General features: G+C 46.3%; 1 protein-coding gene across 5 annotated transcripts in view; it reads left to right on the forward strand.

Moving 5' to 3' along the window:
- Positions 1–15,613, forward strand: part of DHTKD1 (dehydrogenase E1 and transketolase domain containing 1) — a 66,004-nt gene that overhangs the window by 4,797 nt on the left and 45,594 nt on the right. For all 5 annotated transcript variants that reach the window (XM_034929946.3, XM_063607633.1, XM_034929945.3 and 2 more), the window contains exons 2-3: positions 10,279–10,434; positions 13,339–13,550. In XM_034929946.3, the coding sequence (XP_034785837.1) occupies positions 10,279–10,434; positions 13,339–13,550 (368 nt within the window). The remainder of the gene's footprint in view (positions 1–10,278; positions 10,435–13,338; positions 13,551–15,613) is intronic.

Here is a 15,613-nt window from a genome sequence, read left to right on the forward strand (position 1 = left end):
GAAGTTGCATACATTGCTGCTACGTTCTCATTGTCCAAAACTTAGTCACATGGCCACCAGGTTATGGGGAAGGCTGGGAGGTGGCTCTTTGTTCTCGGTGGCCATATACTGGGCTCTCTATTACTATCAAAGAGAGGGTTCAGAATGGAAGTTAGGAATCGTAGCAGTCTCTGCCACAGAGGTATAGTAATCTGAGATGAGCAATCCACCTTTATCTTTTTCACCTCATATTTCACATCAAATCTTTTTAGTTTTTATTTTTTAAATTTTATTTATTAGGCCGGGCGCGGTGGCTCATGCCTGTAATCCCTGCACTTTGAGAGGCCGAGGTGGGCGGATCACCAGGTCAGGAGTTCAAAACTAGCCTGGCCAACATGGTGAAACCTCGTCTCTAGCAAAAATACAAAAATTAGCTGGGTGTGGTGCAGACGTGGGGCCAGGCGCAGTGACTCACGCCTGTAATCCCTGCACTTTGGGAGGCCGAGACAGACAGATCACTTGAGACAGGGTCTTGCCATGTTGCCCAGGCTGGTCTCGAACTCCTGTCCTCAGGTGAAATGCTTGCCTCGGCCCCCTAAAATGTTGGGATTATAGGCACGAGCCACCGTGTCCAGCCCCAAATAATTTATACTTCCTAAGGAATGAAAAGAGGGTTCTATATACGCAATTTATTTGTGACATATAGTACGTTTGCATTTTGTATGTGCAAACGTAACATTAATTATCAAGTATCTTTATATGTTAGGCAACATATTAAACTATTACCGTGTTTTATTTTTATTTTTTGAGATGAGATCTTGCTATGTCACCTAGTCTGGAGTGCAGTGGTGCAGTCACAGCTCACTTCAGCGTGCGCCTGGTTCACTGGTCTTCTTTCTTCATATGTTTATCACCGCGCCCGGTTCACTGGCCTTCTTTCTTCATATGTTTATCTTGGCTAAAATAAATGTCTACATAGGATGACCACATCATTCACTAAGACTTCCCTTGTATTAAGGCTTTAAAGAGATATTGAGCCTGGGTGTGGTGGCTCATGCCTGTAATCCCAGCACTTTGGGAGGCCGAGCTGGGAAGATCACTTGAGGCCAGAAGTTCCAGGCCAGCCTGGCTGACATGGTGAAACCCCATCTCTACTAAAAATACAAAAATTGACCTGGTGGTGTGTGCTTATAATACCGGTTACTCGGGAGGCTGAGTCAGGAGAATCACTTGAACCTGGGAGGCTGAGGTTGCAATGAGCTGAGATAAAGCCACTGCACTCCAGCCTGGGTGATAGAGCAAGACTCTGTCTCAATAAATAAATAAATAAATACAAATAAATAATTAAATAGATATTGAATTTGCCTCTAGTAACCTTTTGGATGGCAGTGGTTTCACTAGTTACAATTTGACCCATGATGAGTGTTCTTTGTAACTAGGTATTTGTAACAGCTTGTACTTTCACCTCTGTAAACCTTGATTTCCAAGGAAACTTGAATTTATTTATCAACAATGCCAATTTAAAATGGAGGTGGGTTTAGGAGTAGTGATTCATGGGTGTTCTTCCTTTTTTTTTTTTTTTGAGATGGAGTTTCGCTCTTGTTGCCGAGGCTGGAGTGCAATGGCACGATCTCAGCTCACCACAACCTCTGCCTCCTGGGTTCAAGTGATTCTCCTGCCTCAGCCTCCTGAGTAGCTAGGACTACAGGCATGCACCACCACACCTGGCTAATTTTGTATTTTTGGTAGAGACAGGGTTTCTCTGTGTTGGTCAGGCTGGTCTCGAACTCCCGACCTCAGGTGATCCACCCACCTCGGCCTCCCAAAGTGCTGGGATTACAGGCATGAGCCACCATGCCTGACCTGTTTATTTGTTTTTTTGAGACACAGTCACTCCGTGGCCCAGGCTGGAGTGCAGTGGGGTGATTTTGGCTCACTGCAACCTATGCCTCCTGGGTTCAAGTGATTCTCCTGCCTCAGCCTCCTGATTAGGTGAGATTACAGGCATATGCCACCCCGCCCAGCTAATTTTTATATTTTTAGTAGAGACGTGGTTTCACCATATTGGCCAGGGTGGTATCGAACTCCTGACCTCAAGTGACCCAACAACCTCTGCCTCCCAAAGTTCTGGGATTATAGGCATGAGCCACTGCACCCAGTCCGTGAAAATATTAGCTCTTTTACTTTTTTTTTTTGGACAGGGTCTCACTCTGTCACCCAGGCAGGAGTGCAGTGGCATGATCTCAGCTCACTGCAACCTCTACCTCCCGGGTTTAAGAGATTCTCCTGCCTCAGCCTCTTGAGTAGCTGGGACTACAGGTGCTCACCACCATGCCTGGCTAATTTTTGTATTTTTAGTAGAAACAGGGTTTCACATGTTGGCCAGGCTAGTCTTGAACTCCGGAGCTCAAGCCATCTGCCCTCAACCGGGCTTTTCTGAAGGCTGCAGTCTCTGGCTAGCTTTTTTCTCATAAGCTATCTCTCAATTCCGAGTTTCAAAATCTGGAAAAGCTCAGTCTGGCCCAGGTTGACTCAGCCTCTCCAGCAGCAAGGCAGACTGGAGTAATGCGTGCATCCCCACCAGGCCCCACGGCTTGGCATGGGAGGGTGCAAAGTGAGGGAGAAGAAGCTGCTTCAGCTCTTGTACTCTAAGTTTGAGGGCTCTGAAAAGCTTTTATCATGAAGCATGACTCTTGATCTCAGGACTTCATTCAAATAATAACAAATATTTCTTGAGCGTCTACCATGTGTTAGTCTTCTGAGCCAGAAGCATGCCTCTGATATTCTCCTTTATTTTTAAGAGGAGTGCAGGCGTGTATCTGCTGTTGTTTTCTCTATTCTCTCTGGCTTCGTTACGGACTTAAACATCAAATCTAATTCCTGTGACCTTTTGCAGATATTATGAACAGTAAACTGTTTGGGCGGTATTACGCCTAACATAAAGGTATTCATTTTTCTCTTACAGTAATTCTTTCATTTCTGCAGTAATAGAAAGTTTTGCTTTTTGTTTTGTTTTGTTTTGTTTTCTTTGAGACACTCTGTGTCGCCCAGACTGAGTGCAGTGGCACAATTACAGCTTACCATAGCCTCAAACTCCTGGGCTCAAGTGATCCTGCCACCTCAGTCTCCTCAGTAGCTGAGATCACAGGCACGTGCCACCACATCCAGCTAATTTTTGTATTTTTTTGTTTTGTTTTTGAGACGGAGTCTCGCTCTGTCGCCCAGGCTGGAGTGCAGTGGCATGATCTCTGCTCACTGCAAACTCCACCTCCTGGGTTCACACCATTCTCCTGCTTCAGCCTCCCATGTAGCCAAGACTACAGGCGCCCGCCACCATGCCCGGCTAATTTTTTGTATTTTTTTTTAGTAGAGATGGGGTTTCACCGTGTTAGCCAGGATGGTTTCAATCTCTTGACCTCATGATCCACCCTCCTCGGCCTCCCAAAGTGCTGGGATTAGAGGCGTGAGCTACCACGGGTCTTGCTATATTGCCCAGGCTGGAATGCAGTGGCCAAAATTTCCACTGCACTCCAGCCTGGGCCACGGAGTGACTGTGTCTCAAAAAAACAAATAAACAGGTTGGGCCTGGTGGCTTATGCCTGTCATCCCAGCACTTTGGGAGGCAGAGGTGGTATAAGAACAATAGCAAACATACAGGGCAATCCCCATTCCCATTGCAAACCAGCGGCCATATTGAAAACGTCCCCTTAGAGGCCGAAGCCAGTGGGTTACTTGAGGTGAGGAGTTCAAGACCAGTCTGGCCAACATGGTGAAATCCCATCTCTACTAAAAATACAAAAATTAGCCGGGTGTGGTCGCATGTGCCTGTGGAGGCTGAGGCAGGAGAATCGCTGGAACCTGGGAAGTAGACGTTGCAGTGAGCCGAGATGGTGCCACTGCACTCCGGCCTGTGTGACACAGCAAGACTTTGTCTCGAAAAAAGAAAACATCCCCTTAGAGAAGAACCCATGTCAATGCCTAGAGATCACCGCTTCCATTTCTTTTTCTTTTTTTTGAGACGGAGTCTCGCTCTGTCACCCAGGCTGGAGTGCAGTGACACAATCTCAGCTCACTGCAGCCTCCGCCTTCTGGGTGCAAGTGATTATCCTGCCTCGGCCTCCAAGTAGCTGGGGTTGCAGGTGCGTGTCGCCATGCCCGGCTAATTTCTGTGGGGTTTTTTTTGGTTTTGGTTTTGTTTTTCTGAGATGGAGTCTTGCTTATGATTTTTTTTGTATTTTTAGTAGAGATGGGGTTTCAGCGTGTTAGCCAGGATGGTCTCGATCTCCTGACCTTGTGATCCGTCCGCCTCGGTCTACCAAAGTGCTGGGATTACAGGCGTGAGCCACTGCGCCCATCCAATTTTTGTATTTTTTGTAGAGACAGGGTCTCACTCTGTTGCCCAGGCTGGTCTCAAACCCTTGACCTCAAGAGGTCCTCCTGCCCCAGCCTCCCAAAGTGATTACAGGTGTGAGCCACAGTGGCCATCCAGTAATAGGAAGTTTTTTATGAATAATTCTATTGCTGTGCTCTCATTCTTTTAAATTTTATTTTTATTTATTTATTTTTCTATCCTTCCAGGCAAAAAGAATTAAATCTTTTAATTTCATTCTTTATTATAAAGGTAATACAGTTGAAGTACGTTTTATCTAGAGCATTTGAAATTGGAACTTGATCAGTTAATTCCATTGATTTTTATTTTACTTCTTTTTTTTACTTCTTTTGTTTTTTCTTTTAAAACAATTTTGACAGAGCGAGACTGTCTCAAAAAAAAAGAAAAGGAAAAAGAAAATAAAGCAATCTGAATGCAACATTTCTAGATTTTTCTGATTTCTTCCCCTAATTTTACTTTTTCCCACAGCAACAGTCTTAGGGACAAATAGAACTGATTCTTATAAGCACAAAGTCAACTGATGAGAGCAGTGCTGCATATGCTAGAGAGAAGCCACAAACCAAAGCTTTTAGAGTGAGTGCATCAGGCAGCAAGTCCGCTAAATGGCTGCATTCGAAAGAGCTTTATTGCCGAGTGCGGTGGCTCACGCCTGTAATCCCAGCACTTTGGGAGGCCGCAGTGGGCGGATCACGAGGTCAGGAGATACAGACTATCCTGGCTAACACGGTGAAACCCCGTCTCTACTAGAATACAAAAAATTAGCTGGATGTGGTGGCACAGGCCTGTAGTCCCAGCTACTTGGGAGGCTGAGGCAGGAGAATCGCTTGAACCCAGGAGGCAGAGGTTGCAGTGAGCCGAGATGGTGCTGCTGCACTCCAGCCTTGGCAACAGAGCGAGACTCTGTCTCAAAAAAAAAAAAAAGATCTTTATTGTACATGTTCACTATGGAAAACTGTGAGAATACAGTAAGCAAAAAATAACAAATCTGCCTGGGTGTGATGACGTGCACCTGTAATCCCAGCTACTTGGGAGGCTGAGGCAGGAGGATCTCTTGAGCCCAGGAGTATGAGTCCAGCCTGGGTAATATAGCCAGACCCTGTTTCTTTTTTTTTCGGGACGGAGTTTTGCTGTGTCGCCCAGGCTGGAGCGCGGTGACGCGATCTCAGCTCACTGCAAGCTCCGCCTCCCGGGTTTACGCCATTCTCCTGCCTCAGCCTCCCGAGTAGCTGGGACTACAGGTGCCCGCCACCACGCCCGGCTAATTTTTTGTATTTTTAGTAGAGACGGTTTCACCGTGTTAGCCAAGATAGTCTCGATCTCCTGACCTCGTGATCCTCCTGCCTCCACCTCCCAAAGTGCTAGGATTACAGACGTGAGCCACCAAGCCCGGCCAGCCAGACCCTGTTTCTGATTAAAAAAAAAAAAAGGAAGAAAAAAGAAAAAGTCGGCAATTTCTACATAGGATTATCACTTAAATTTTTGATCAGTTTCTTTTGTTTATGAAATATATATGTGTGCATATATATAAGTATATATAATTACATATACTAATACATATACTATAAGATAAAATATATATTATAAACTACTCATATGTACATACACAGTGTAACAACGTAGGTGCATGCTTTATATATTGTGGTCATTCATTAGGTGTTTTTTGTTTTTTTTTTGAGACGGAGTTTCATGCTTGTCACCCAGGCTGGAGTGCAATGGCACAACCTCGGATCACTGCAACCTCTGCCTCCTGGGTTCAAGCGATTCTCCTACTTCATCCTCCTGAGTAGCTGGGATTACAGGTGTCTGCCACCAGGCCTGGCTAATTTCTTGTTCTTAGTAGAGACAGGGTTTCACCATGTGGGCCAGGCTGATCTCAAACTCCTGACCTCAGGTGATGAGGTCACCTTGGCCCGCCTTGGCCTCCCAAAGTGCTGGGATTACAGGCATGAGCCACTGTGCCCGGCCATTCATTAAGTCTGGATACTTTTTCATCAATCATTCTTCTACAATATTATTTTTTAATGGCTGTCGGCAATTTGAGATGAGTTAATGCCATTGCTTGTCCCTCAGAGGATGGGTTTATAAAGAGAGAACTAATGATAGGGAGATGTCAGTGAAGAATGAGGAGGGCCTACCTTTGTCTTCAAGATTGGAGGGTGCGGGTGAGGGCCACTGAGTACCTTCACGTTGTACTCATGCTCTCTAGGGACAGCCAAGTTCTGATTAAGCCCAGGAGTGTGAGGAACGTTCAGAGAGGTTTGTTTTTCATGAAACAGAGTGCCAGAGGTCTCGGTGGAAGGAGGTGGAGACAGAGAGGGAAGGGGTCGGAGATAGGGTTGGTGGAAGAAGAAACCTGCCTGAAGAAATGGTAGTCTGAGGGAGCATGGGTTGCCAGGGTGAATGGAGGATGTGCCTGACATGAGAGAGGATTTCCTCTCTCTGCTGGTGCCAAACTGCTACATGCCTCATGTTCTTTGTGGCGAGGAGGGTTATTTTGTGCCAACTTCTGTGTCAGTATTCTAGTCTATCATTAGCAGCCTGGCTAGTGAGTACTTAGAAATAGAAGCAGTGGGCCAGTCACAGTGGCTCATGCCTGTAATCTCAGCACTTTGGGAGGCTGAGGCGGGTGGATCACCTGAGGTCAGGAGTTGGAGACCAGCCTGGCCAACATGGTGAAACCTCTTCTCTACTAAAAATACAAAAATTAGCCAGGTGTGGTGGCACGTGCCTGTAATCCCAGCTACTCGGGAGACTGAGATGGGAGAATTGCCTGAACTTGGGAAACAGAGGTTGCAATGAGCCATGATCGTGCTGCTGCACTCCAGCCTGGGCAACAGAGCAAGACTCCACCTCAGAAAAAAAAAAACAAAACCAAAAAAAACCCCCACAAAAATTAGCCGGGCATGGCGGCACGCGCCTGGAACCCCAGCTACTTGGAGACTGAGGCAGGACAATTGCTTGCACCCAAAAGGCGGAGGCTGCAGTGAGCTGAGATTGTGTCACTGCACTCCAGCCTGGGTGACAGAGTGAGACTCCATCTCAAAAAAAAGAAAAAGAAATAGAAGCAGTGATGTCTAGGCCTTGGCATGGGTTCTTCTCTAAGGGGATGTTTTCTTTTTTCTTTTTTTGAGACAAAGTCTTGCTGTGTCACACAGGCCGGAGTGCAGTGGCACCATCTCGGCTCACTGCAACGTCTACTTCCCAGGTTCCAGCGATTCTCCTGCCTCAGCCTCCACAGGCACGTGCGACCACACCCGGCTAATTTTTGTATTTTTAGTAGAGATGGGATTTCACCATGTTGGCCAGACTGGTCTTGAACTCCTGACCTCAAGTGACCCACTGGCCTTGGCCTCTAAGGGGACGTTTTCAATATGGCTGCTGGTTTGCAATGGGAATGGAGATTGCCCTGTATGTTTGCTATTGTTCTTATACCACTAATCATGAGCTGGGGGGAGATCGCTCAGAGAGAAAATAGACTGAGAAGGCGGCCTTGGGCAGAGCTGGGGAGTACCAATATTTTATGTATTTTATTTTTTAGATATGGGATCTTGCTCTCTCACCCAGGCTAGAGTGCAATGGTGAGATTCCAGCTCACTGCAGCCTCGAACTCCTGGGTTCAAGCTCCTCCCTCACCCTCTTGGGTAGTTGGGATTATAGGTGTGCACCACCATGCCTGGCTACCAGTATTTAGAGATGGGCAAAGAGAAGTCCCTCAAAAGTGACTGAGGTTGAGTAGCTCCGGAGTTAGAAAGAAAACCAGGTTCCTGCAATGCTGTAGAACCCAGGGAAGAATATGTTCTTAAAAGGAGAGAGTGGGAGCTGGGCGCGGTGGCTCACGCCTGTAATCCCAGCACTTTGGGAGGCCGAGGCAGGTGGATCACAAGGTCAGGAGATCGAGACCATCCTGGCCAACATAGTGAAACCCCATCTCTACTAAAATACAAAAAATAAGCCGGGTATGGTGGCATGCACCTGTAGTCCCAGCTACTTGGGAGGCTGAGGCAGGGGAATCACTTGAACCCGGGAGGCAGAGATTGCAGTGAGCCGAGATTGCACCACTGCACTCCAGCCTGGCGATAGAGTGAGACTCCATCTCAAGAAAAAAAATAAAAAAATAAAAGGTGAGAGTGGCCCACAGGGACGTGCTTTAGACATAGTCTGTCTGGATTTTAGCCACAAATATAAAGGTTTCCTACTTGATATGACACTGATGGAGAACTTGAATAAGGTTCAAAATAGAACCCTTAGCAATTTATAGGACTAACCCCCAGGCTGAAATCAGTTCGTTTCCTGGGATGGTTTGATTCATTTATTTGAGCTATTATGGCTCCACCTAACTGCTGTATGAGTGCAAACACATCCTGTGTGTGTTCAATACCTCTCTGTTCTTTCCTCACTAAACCTGCTACAAGTAAAGAGGTGTGCTTTGGCTGGGCGAGGTGGCTCACGCCTGTAATCCCAGCACTTTGGGAGGCCGAGGTGGGTGGATCATGGCATCAGGAGATCGAGACCATCCTGGCTAACATGGTGAAACCCTGTGTCTACTAAAAATAGAAAAAATTAGCTGGGCGTGGTGGCGGGTGCCTGTGGGCGCCTGTAGGTGCCTGTAGTCCCAGCTACTCAGGAGGCTGAAGAAGGAGAATGGCGTGAACCCAGGAGGTGGAGCTTGCAGTGAGCCAGGATCACGCCACTGCACTCCAGGCTGGGCAACAGAGCAAGACTCCGTCTCAAAAAAAAAAAAAAAAAAAAGGTGTGCTTTGGCAGTGCATAGAATACAAACCCAAGCGCATGGGTGGCTCTGAAATCATTCCACAGCAACACTTGTTCATAAAATGGACCTTATAAGTTTTAAAATATGTGGGCCAGGTACATTGGTTCACGCCTGTAATCCCAGCACTTCAGGAGGCATGGCAGGCAGATCACGAGGTCAGGAGATCAAGACCATCCTGGCTAACACAGTGAAACCCCATCTCTGCTAAAAATACTAAACATTAGCTGGGCGTGGTGGCGGGAACCTGTAGTCCCAGTTACTCGGAAGGTTGAGGCAGGAGAATGACTTGAACCCGGGAGGCGCAGGTTGCAGTGAGCCAAGATTGAACCCCTGCACTCCAGCCTGGGCGACATAGCAAGACAATGTCTGAAAAAAAAAAAAAAAGAAAAGAAAAAAAAGAAGAAGTTTGAAAATATGCTAACAATTGTCTCTGGGTTCTGAAAATAAAAACACAAATTGTAAAAATGTGTTTCTTGGCCTTCTTTGAGAGGCCAAGGTGAGTGAATCGCTTGAGCTCAGGGGTTCAAGACCAACCTGGGCAACATGGTTAAACTCCATCTCAACCAAAAAAAAAAAAATTAGCCAGATGTGGTGGTGCACGCCTGTAGTCTCAGCTACTCGGGAGACTGAGGCAGGAGGATCACTTGAGCCCAGGTTGCAGTGAGCTGTGATGGTTCTTGGCCGGGTGCGGTGGCTCATGCCTGTAATCCCAGCACTTTGGGAGGCCGAGGCGGGCAGATCATGAGGTCAGGAGATTGAGGCCATCCTGCCTAACATGGTGAAACCCCGTCTCTACTAAAAATACAAAAAAATTAGCCAGGCTACTTGGGAGGCTGAGGCAGGAGAATGGCGTGAACCTGGGAGGCAGAGCTTGGAGTGAGCCGAGATTGTGCCACTGCACTCCAGCCTGGGCGACAGAGCAAGACTCCATCTCAAAAAAAAAAAAAAAAAAAAAAAAAATAGTGATGGTTCTACTGCACTCCAGCCTGGGCAATAGAGCAAGACCCTGTCTCTAAAATAAATAAATAAATAAAAAGTAAGGTATCTAGGGCTGTAAGAGCTTCTTTGAAAATCTGATTTTTGTGGTTTGTAGTCATCTCCTAAACTGTTTGCATTTTTAAATTTTCCCCTGATTTAGTTGATCATGGCCTTGCCAGGTTGGTGACAGTATATCGTGAGCATGGTCATAAAGCTGCCAAAATCAACCCCCTCTTCACCGGACAAGCCCTGCTGGAGAATGTGCCTGAAATCCAAGCCCTGGTGCAGACACTGCAGGGACCCTTCCACACGGCAGGTATGGCTTCTGCACAGCAGGCGGGAGCTCGGAGCTGCACACCAGGCCAGGCTCCTGCCTCTGTTCTTGAAGAAGCGGCATCCCCACTGGAGCTGAGGCTCCCGCAGGTGTGAGGAGACCCGAGGGGCACGTTGAAGTACGGTCAGGGAGGAGCATTCTTGGGATTCTAGAAGTTCTGAGGAGGCCTGTTTTCTCAAGGTTCAAAAACATTTAATTGGCTGGGCACAATGGCTGACACCCATAATCCCAGCACTTTGGGAGCCCGAGGTGGGAGGGTCATTTGAGCCCAGGAGTTTGAGACCAACCTGGGCAACATAGTGAGACTGTCTCTACAAAAAAAAAAAAAAAAAAATGGCTGGGCATGGTGGTGCACGCCTATAGTTCCAGGCACTCTGGAGGTAGAGATGGGAGGATTGCTTGAGCCTGGGAGGTCAAGGCTGCAGTGAGCCTTGATCGTGCCACTGCACTCCAGCCTGAGCAACAGAGTGAGACCCTGTCTGAAAAAACAAACAAACAAAAAACCTTGAACTCTAAAGTGCCATATGCTTAGCATATGTCAATTTATTCTCAAAATCACTCCCAAAAGTAGTTATTGTCCTCTTTATTTTGTAGATGGAGAAACAAAGAGGACTTATATGACTCATAGCTGCTCAGTGGCAGAGGTGGGGTGAAATCCAGGGCTACTTCCATTCCAAAGCTGATACCCCCTCATTCTGTTTTCTTTCCCAGCCTGGGAACTTAGAAAAAGTTGGGCCTGCATCATCAGTCATGATTTCAGGGTCCTACCTCATGTTACTTTTTGAAGTTAATCTTGCAAATATCAAATTCTGATTGTGTGCATCAGTGAGTCATGTTTCAGTCATCTAATGCCGTGTAATAAACTACCCCAAGAAGTAATGGCATTTAAACCCTCAATGATCATTTTAGTGTCTCTTAGGGTTCGGGGGGTTACCTGGGCTTTGCAAGGTGGTAGTTTTCTCTCTTTTCTTTTTTTTTTTTTTTGAGACGGGCCTCCAAAGGCCCTTTTCTTGAGCCTCTGCAGAAAGAATTGATTTCTCAGCACCTCATAAAAGCAAACACGTTAATGTGGAAAACATTAAGCGACATGATTAATGGCTCATTTGGAATATAGTGGTGATGCATCTTAACTTCCTCAGAAGACCAATACTTTAAATCTTTTTATACAAAAAAGAAATACAATGAACTTTGTTGTAAGAAACCATAAGTTGGCCAGGTGCGGTGGCTCATGCTGGTAATCCCAGCACTTTGGGAGGCCGAGGCGGGCAGATCACGAGGTCAGGAGATCGAGACCATCCTGGCTAATACAGTGAAACCCCGTCTCTACTAAAAAAAAAACAAAAAAATTAGCTGAGTGTGGTAGCAGGCACCTGTAGTCCCAGCTACTCGGGAGGCTGAGGCAAAAAAAGGAGCATCTAATAGCAAGGCGTGAAGCCGGGAAGCGGAGCTTGCAGTGAGCCAAGATCGTGCCACTGCACTCCAGCCTGGGCGACAGAGCGAGACTCCGTCTCAAAAAAAAAAAAAAGAAACCATAGGCCAGAGGTGTCCAATCTTTTGGCTTCCCTGGGCCACATTGGAATTAGAATTGTCTTGGGCCATACATAAAATACACTAACACTAATCATAGCTAATGAGCTGCAAAAAAAAATCACAAAGAAAATCTCACAATGTTTTAAGAAAGTTTATTCATTTGTGTTGGGCCACATTCAAAGCTGCCCTGGGCCACATTCAAAGCTGTCCTGGGCCACATGCAGCCTGTGGGCTGTGGGTTGGACAAGCTTGCTAAGCAATATAAAGTAAAGGTTGGGGCCGGGTGTGGTGGCTTATGCCTGTAATCTCAGCACTTTGAGAGGCCGAGGCAAGAGGATCACCTGAGGACAGGAGTTCGAGACCAGCCTGGCCAAGATGGTGAAACCCCATCTATACTAAAAATAAAAAATTAGCCAGACGTGGTGGTGTGCACGTGTAGTCCCAGCTACTCGGGAGGCTGAGGCAGGAGAATCACTTGAATCTGGGAGGCAGAGGTTGCAGTGAGCCAAGATCGTGCCACTGCACTCCAGCCTGGGCAACAAGAGCAAAAACTCCATCACACACACACATACAAAAGAAATTACTGTAGAAACAAAACTTGGCATAAAGCAGCAGTAGGCTCTGTCCTTGTGAAGGAAGTGGGGGCTTTCCCCCTTCTAGTTTTACTACTTCATGACCTTTGACCATATTTTTAGTTTTTTCTTTAGAAAAAAATCGAGATAAGCATTAATAATGACCCAAGTTATTTATTTATTTATTTATTTTGGGACAGAGCCTTGCTCTGTCGCCCAGGCTGGAGTGCAGTGCTGTGATCTCGGCTCACTGCAACCTCTGCCTCCCAGGTTCAAGCAATTGTCCTGCCTCAGCCTCTCGAGTAGCTGGGACTACAGGCGCACGCTACCATGCCCGGCTAATTTTTGTAATTTTAGTAGAGACGGAGTTTTACCATATTGGTCAGGCTGGACTCGAACTCCTGACCTCAGGAGATCTACCCGCCTTGCCTCCCAAAGTGTTGGGATTACAGGCGTGAGCCACGGCACCCGGCCAATAATGACCCAAGTTATTAAGAACAAAGCACTCTGCGTTGAAGTAATTATTTTGGTATGTTCCAGAATTAACATGCCACATGATTATTATTATTATTTTAAATATGAAAATTTATTTTGCATAGGAAACAATAATCTCTGGTAAAAATCATTACTGCATATAACAAAACAATGCCTTCAATTAAAGGGGGAAAGTGAGTTTTTAAACATTAGGGTTAATTTAGAAGAAAATACAGTATATAATAATCTCAACATCATGTTTAGGAACATGATTATTTTTTAAGATGACCCCTTTGATTGTGTTTCACAGGATTATTGAACATGGGGAAGGAAGAGGCCTCACTTGAGGAAGTGTTAGTCTATCTCAATCAAATCTACTGTGGGCAGATTTCTATTGAAACCTCCCAACTTCAGAGCCAGGAGGAGAAAGACTGGTTTGCCAAGCGGTTTGAGGAACTGCAAAAGGAGACGTTTACCACAGAAGAGCGAAAACATCTGTCGAAACTAATGCTGGAATCTCAGGTAAAAAGGAGCATCTAGGTCGGGCACGGTGGCTCATGCCTGTAATCCCAGCACTTTGGGAGGCCGAGGCGGGCGGATCACCTGAGGTCAGGAGTTCAAGACCAGCCTGACCAACATGGAGAAACCCCATCTCTACTAAAAATACGAAAATTAGCCAGGCATGCTGGTGCATGCCTGTAATCCTAGCTACTCATGAGGCTGAGGCAGGAGAATTGCTTGAACCCAGGAGGCAGAGGTTGCAGTGAGCCGAGATTGCACCATTGCACTCCAGCCTGGGTAACAAGAGCGAAACACCTTCTCAAAAAAAAAGGAGCATTTAATAGCAAGGACATAGGTCAGCCTCACTGCCTATAAAGATATATAGCCTGGCTGACATAGAGAAACCCTGTCTCTACTAAAAATACAAAAATTAGCCAGGGGTGATGGTGCACACCTGTAATCCCAGCTAATCAGGAGGCTGAGGCATGGGAATCCTTGGAACCTGGGAGGTGGAGGCTGCAGTGAGCTGAGATCACGCCACTGCACTCCAGCCTGGGTGACAGAGCGAGACTCTGTCTCAAAAAAAAAAGATATATAACTACTGAAGAGAGGGAATTGAGCCATTAACTCTGAACTTAATTCCCTCATTACTTCAACACAACAGATCATATAACACACACCATTTTATTATTTTATTTTTCCTCAGAGATCCTTGTTCTGAGCATATCACTTTATTCTAAGTAGCAAAATGTTGGTTGCCAAAATATTGACCTATTGGCTCTCCTCAGACTCAAAATACTTCTCGTGTATGTGTCTACTCACTCTATAAAAGACCTTACTTAAGACTTACTTAAGACCTTACTTCTGACTGGGCACAGTGGCTCGCGCCTGTCATCCCAGCCCTTTGGGAGGCTTAGGTGGGCGTATTGCTTGAGGTCAGGAGTTTGATACCAGCCAGGCCAACATGGTGAAACCCCGTGTCTACTAAAAAAACAAAATACAAAAAATTAGCCTGATGTGGTGGAGCATACCTGTGGTCCCAACTACTTGGGAAGCTGAGGCAGGAGAATCGCTTGAACCCAGGAGGCGGAGGTTGCAGCGAGCCGAGATCGCACCACTGCAGTGAGCTGAGATTGCACCACTGTACTCCAGTCTGGGCAACAGAGCAAGACTCTGTCCAAAAAAATAAAAAAACATAGTTCTTAAGGTTTTATTTATTTATTTTATTTTTGTTTTTTTGAGACGGAGTCTTGCCCTGTCGCTCAAGTAGCTGGGATTACAGGCACGTGCCACCACACCCAGCTAATTTTTGTATTTTTAGTAGAGACGGGGTTTCATCATGTTGGCCAAGATGGTCTCGATCTCCTGACTTCATGATCCACCCGCCTCGGCCTCCCAAAGTGCTAGGATTACAGGCATGAGCCACCACACCTGGCCTTTTAAACAAAATTTTTAAAAATTTTATTTAAAATTTATTTTTCTTTTGTTTTCTTTTTTTTTTTTTTTTGAGATGGATTCTCCCTGTCGCCCAGGCTGGAGTGCAGTGGTATGATCTCAGCTCACTGTAACCTCTGCCTCCCAGGTTCAAGTGATTCTTAAGCCTCAGCCTCCCAAGTAGCTGGGACTACAGGCGCATGCCATGATGCCTGGCTAATTTTTTGTATTTTTAGTAGAACGGGGTTTCACTGTGTTAGTCAGGATGGTCTCGATCTCCTGACCTCGTGATTCACCCCCATCAACCTTCCAAAGTGCTGGGATTACAGGCATGAGCCACCGCGCCCAGCCTAAAATGTGTTAGCCATGATGGTCTCGATCTCCTGACCTCATGATCTGCCCACCTCGGCCTCCCAAAGTGCTGGGATTAAGGCGTCAGCCACCGTGACTGGCCTAAAATTTCTTTTAATATGTGAGAAAAAAAAGTCTTTTGGTAACAGGACATACTGTCACCATTCAGGGCTATGTATAGTTGCAGTTCTTGAGACAGTCTTGCTCTGTCACCCAGGCTGGAGTGCAGTGGCACGATCTCAGCTCACTGCAACCTCCGCCTCCTGGACTCAAGCAATTCTCCTGCCTCAGCCTCCTGA

Source organism: Pan paniscus, chromosome 8 (genome assembly GCF_029289425.2).
Source record: "Pan paniscus chromosome 8, NHGRI_mPanPan1-v2.0_pri, whole genome shotgun sequence".
NCBI lineage: Eukaryota > Metazoa > Chordata > Mammalia > Primates > Hominidae > Pan > Pan paniscus.